Source organism: Etheostoma spectabile, chromosome 16 (assembly GCF_008692095.1).
Source record: "Etheostoma spectabile isolate EspeVRDwgs_2016 chromosome 16, UIUC_Espe_1.0, whole genome shotgun sequence".
In the NCBI taxonomy this organism is placed as follows: Eukaryota; Metazoa; Chordata; class Actinopteri; order Perciformes; family Percidae; genus Etheostoma; species Etheostoma spectabile.
This window is the reverse complement of record NC_045748.1, coordinates 21,682,434-21,687,320: the sequence shown is the minus strand read 5'-3', so window position 1 is coordinate 21,687,320 and position 4,887 is coordinate 21,682,434. Positions and strand designations below refer to the sequence as shown.

Genomic DNA, 4,887 nt, shown 5'->3' with positions numbered 1-4,887 from the left:
TGTGTGTGTGTGTGTGTGTGTGTGTGTGTGGAGGATAGAGCGAGGGAGAAGTGTGAGATAATGACGGCGATTAGCTTTGGAGCGAGTATCGACTGTTGTTATTATTTATGTATTTATTTTCTGTTCAGTTTTAAGCAGAGATGGGAAGTAACAGTACAAATACTTTGTTACTGTACTCAAGTAGATTTTTCAGTCATTTTTACTTTACTATTTATTTTTTTGCAGACTTTTAACTTTTAGCCCTGACATTTGAACACAAATATCAGTACTTTATACTCCTTAAATTTAACAAAATTGGCTCGTTGGTTTAGTTTTATACTATAGGTCGTCTATCAGGTGTGATTGTGAGTGCACGTCGGAGAATAACGCAGACACACGCCTCACACCGCGAGCGGGCGTGCACGCCACACGGACGAAAAAGTGAGGGAAAAGAAAAAGAGACTATCTGTCCAGAGGATAATCAGCTGAGATCGTGTGTGTGTGTAAGTCCTTGAGAACTGTAAGTCATATAACTTACAATATGTTGTCAGTTCATTTTATTGGTCTATAGTTCTGGCAAAGTTAGAGTTGGCTAGTGATGTTGTTGATTGTGTTCTTCACCTGTTACCTAGGTTACACCTGTTACCTAGGTTACACCTGGCTGTTGATTGGATATAAAGGCGATTGTTGAACGTCCTTGCTCACGTTTCTTATTTTAGGTGCATTATTTGCATGCTGCAGTAGTTACACTGCATTAAGATAATGTAATTAATAGGGGGGTTATTGTTATTATTTACTAACATACATGATTCATATGCATTGTGTATGGTAGTCTTTACAATGGTATTTATTTCTTTGCAGAACCACACACACACAGCCATAACAGAGCTACCCACGCCCGTGTTTGTACTGTTGCTTGATTGTAATAAAACATCATGTGACGCAGTGGGTCCACCATGCTGGACAATTGTTTGGGGAGGGGCCAGTCTAAGCATTTCCTGTTTTATGGGAAATGGGTGGTCAAGGATGACATCACCGGGCCAAACCAAGTAGAGGGTTTTCTTGTGGATAGGAATGTTTATTTTGGTCATTTTTGGTTATTATATAAAAAAGGTATGAACAACCCTGACCTGTTTTGTAGTCAGTAGGATAGGAGGGAACTGGTAACCAGTTGCTAAGTATTAATGTAATGGTGTAGATCAACCTGCTTTAGGATGGGATGGACTGAAGCAGTGGGGGGGGGAGTTGACAACCCTATACAAATAGTGGGATTTGGGCTCCCGTGGAAACAGGGAGGTGAGGCCGTGCTGCTAGGAACACGCCTGTTGTTAGTGCTGCTGCTAGTTGAATGTGTAATTGTCTTTAAGTTTTGATTATGTGATCATTTGTGTACTGCAGACCACTGGAAATGAATAATCACCTCTAGAAACATCCAAGGTCTGAATCTGCCTACCTACCACCTTCCTAGTTGTCTCCGTCTGTGTTTTAACAGACACACCTGGAAACATGAATCAGCTCTAAATCCAGTCCTGATCTAGTCCTCACTAAGTTTCAAATAATTTCCTTGGAGTTAGTTATTATTTTTACGTCATCAATACCAAATTGAATCTAATTGGATGGGAATATACAGACTTCTCACAAAATCACATATCTTGCTACTCAGTCAGAATCTTATTAACCTGGAGTCCCAGTCTCTGTCCCAATAAATAAGCTATATGTTTTCTATATGTTTTCTATATGTTTTAGGCCTATTGGCAGACAGCCATTTAACATGTAGCCAATGACATATAAAGAGCCTTTATTCTATGTCCACTGGAGTTTCTCAGCGTCTCTCTAGTAACATGTGTCTAGTCCAGGGAGCTACTTTAAGTACATTTCCAAGCCTGTACTTTGTTACTTTAACTTGAGTAAAGTAGTTAAATAAGTACTTCTACTTTTACCAGAGTATTATTTAACACAATTATCTGTACTTCTACTTGAGTACGGGAAGTCTTTTTTTGAAAATGTATTCATTTTTTCTCCAATAACAAAAGTATGAGAGATGATGAGGATGAACTGTTGTGGAAAATCTCTGGTGTTTGGTGATAATACAAAATGTGATCCTGTGATTCCAACCTTGCCCTAGTTGCCCGGCAACCAGAACAGGATACGTTCAGGAATGCAAATAACCCACACAGACAGGGATTACCAAATACAGAACACACCTTGTCAACACCTCCTCCTGGAAAGGAGCACAACGTGAAACCACATCCTCTTCACTTCCCTCTCGGCATATTGATATTCACAATATCACTGTCAGTCTATCGGTGAGAGGTGAAATGGCACAGCCAAGAGATCAGCCCAGCCAGAAAAATTATCGCTGTTCCATCTGTCTGGATCTACTGAAGGATCCAGTGACTATTCCCTGTGGACACAGCTACTGCATGAGCTGTATTAAACACCGCTGGGATAAGGAGGATCAGAGGAAAATCTACAGCTGTTCTCAGTGCAAGAAGACCTTTGAACCGAGGCCTGCCCTGAACATAAGCACCTTGTTGGCAGATTTAGTAGAGGAACGGAAGAAGGCAGAACTGGAGCGACGCCAGCCTCACTTTGAAGTTATTCCACCAAAGAAACAAAAGCTGGATGAGGCTTCTACAAAGCTTCAAATCTGCCCACATCCGTCTGAGAAGGTGATGGTTTTCTGCCACACTGATAACCAGTGTATCTGTTATGAGTGCGCTTTTACATTACATAGGGGCCACGACACTGTCTCAGCTGAAAATGAAAGGGCCGAGAGGCAGAAAGATCTCAAGGGGACTCGGCAAAACAACAAGGAAAGGATCGAGAATGGAGAGAAGTATGAAAAGCTGCTTCAGAAGGAGGTGGAGGACATCAGTCTCTCTGCTGATAAAGCTGTGGGGAATTGCGAGATGATGTCCACTGAGCTTGACCATCTCATGAAGAAAAACGCTGATGTTAAGCAGCAGATCAATGAGCATCGAAAAAGGGAAGTGAGTCGGGCCAAAGGGCTACAGGAGAAGCTGCTCCAGGAACTTGCCGATCTGAGGAAGAGGGACGCTGATCTGGAGCTACTCTCTCACATACAGGACAACATTCTGTTTCTACATGATTACTTCTCGCTTTCAGATATCAGTAAATCTGCCATCTTACCCAACATCAATACCCGCCACCTGCAACACTTTGATGATGTGACAAAAACAGTGTTAGAAGCCAGAGTTAAACTAAAGGAAGCATGGAAAAGGATCTCAGGGGAAGTGAGTAAAGTAGATGTTTTCCTGCCACAAGACCCCAAGTTCAAAATGGATCCAAACACAGCCAGCATGAAGATGGTGCTATCTGAAGAGAACAGAAAAGCCACGTCAGTCCAAGATGAACAGTCATATCCTAGTCACCCAGACAGATTCATGAACAGGCCTCAGGTTCTGAGTAGCAAACGTCTGACGTCTGGACGTCATTACTGGGAGGTGCAGTGGAGCGGCTTGGGAGTTGCTGTGGCCGTCGCCTACAAAGATATCGCTAGAACAGGAGAGGAAAGCATCTTTGGAAACAATGACAAGTCTTGGGCGTTGGAGTGTGTGACCAAAGGTACTACTAATCAGGCTAATTTCAAACATAACTGTAACAAAGAAGAATCTGAAAGAATCAGTAAGAAAATTCCCATTTCTGGCCCTCAATTCTCCAGAGTAGGAGTTTACCTGGACTACAAGGCAGGTGTTCTGTCCTTCTACAGCGTCTCTGATACTACCACTCTCCTCCACAAAGAGGAGACCACATTCACTCAGCCTCTCTATGCCGGGCTGGGGGTTTATTATAAGGGGTCTACAGCGGAGTTTTGTGATAAAACAATAGTTGGAGTGGATTAAACTCAGGAAACAGAGAGGGCCTGATGCAACCTACACGAAAGTTTTTTCGTGTAGTGTATATGCTTACTTATTTGTCATAGTATAGTTTGTCAAAAAAGGTCATTTCATAGCATGTCAAAAGAGTGATATAAAAGTCAGTATATTATGTCAAAACAAGTTTTTTTTAAAAATCAGTAGGGTATGTCAAAAAAAGTGATAAAAAGTAATTGTATAGTATGTCAAAAAAATGATAAAGTCAGAGTATGTCAAAAAAGTGATAAAAAGTCATATGATAGTATGTCAAAAAAGGGACTAAAAAGTCATATATGTCAAAAAAGTGATAAAAAGTCATATGATAGTATGTCAAAAAAGTGACTAAAAAGTCATATATGTCAAAAAAGTGATAAAAAGTCCTATTAAAATATGTCAAAAAAAGTGATAAAGTCATATTATGTCAAAAAAGTGATAAAAAAGACATAGTATAGTATGTCAAAAAACTGATAATGTCCTATTATAGTATGTCAAAAAAGTGATAAAACATACACAGTACAGTATATCAAAAAAGTGATAAAAAGTCCTATTACAGTACATCAAAAAAGTGATAAAGACACTGTATAGTATGTCAAAAAAAGTGATAAAAAGTCATAGTATAGTATGTCAAAAAGGTGAGGTGATATTTTGCATTTTTGAGTCATATTTTCTACTCTGTATGCTACTTGGCGTTTATTGAGCAGCACTACACGTTTATTTTTTAAATCCCAGTTCAATAGTTCATTATGGGTTATTTTTTATATTATCACATTGTCAATGTATTCAGAAAAGTAAAGTCTTTCTTTTAAGTCATATATTTTTTTAAGCATTGAAGTCTTTTTCCTCCACAGTGCTGTTGTGTATAAAGTGAATACGTAGATGGAAAGATAAGTCCTAATATAATTTCCTGAGTCATTATGTACAGTCGATCATGTTTTTTCTCTGCTTCCACATGTCTTTTTAACCCTTGTGTTGTCTTCCCGTTAACCATGAACTTGTCCTTGCAGGTCAAAATTGAATTTTGTTTTGTGCT

At 39.5% G+C, this 4,887-nt stretch overlaps 1 protein-coding gene across 1 annotated transcript in view; it reads left to right on the top strand.

The window, feature by feature from the left end:
• LOC116704736 (E3 ubiquitin-protein ligase TRIM58) overlaps positions 1 to 4,131 on the top strand; it is a 23,535-nt gene extending 19,404 nt beyond the window's left edge. The window contains exon 3 of the mRNA XM_032540344.1: positions 2,161 to 4,131. Within this exon, the coding sequence (XP_032396235.1) occupies positions 2,161 to 3,845 (1,685 nt within the window). The 3' untranslated portion in view covers positions 3,846 to 4,131. The remainder of the gene's footprint in view (positions 1 to 2,160) is intronic.
• Positions 4,132 to 4,887: the final 756 nt, after the last annotated feature.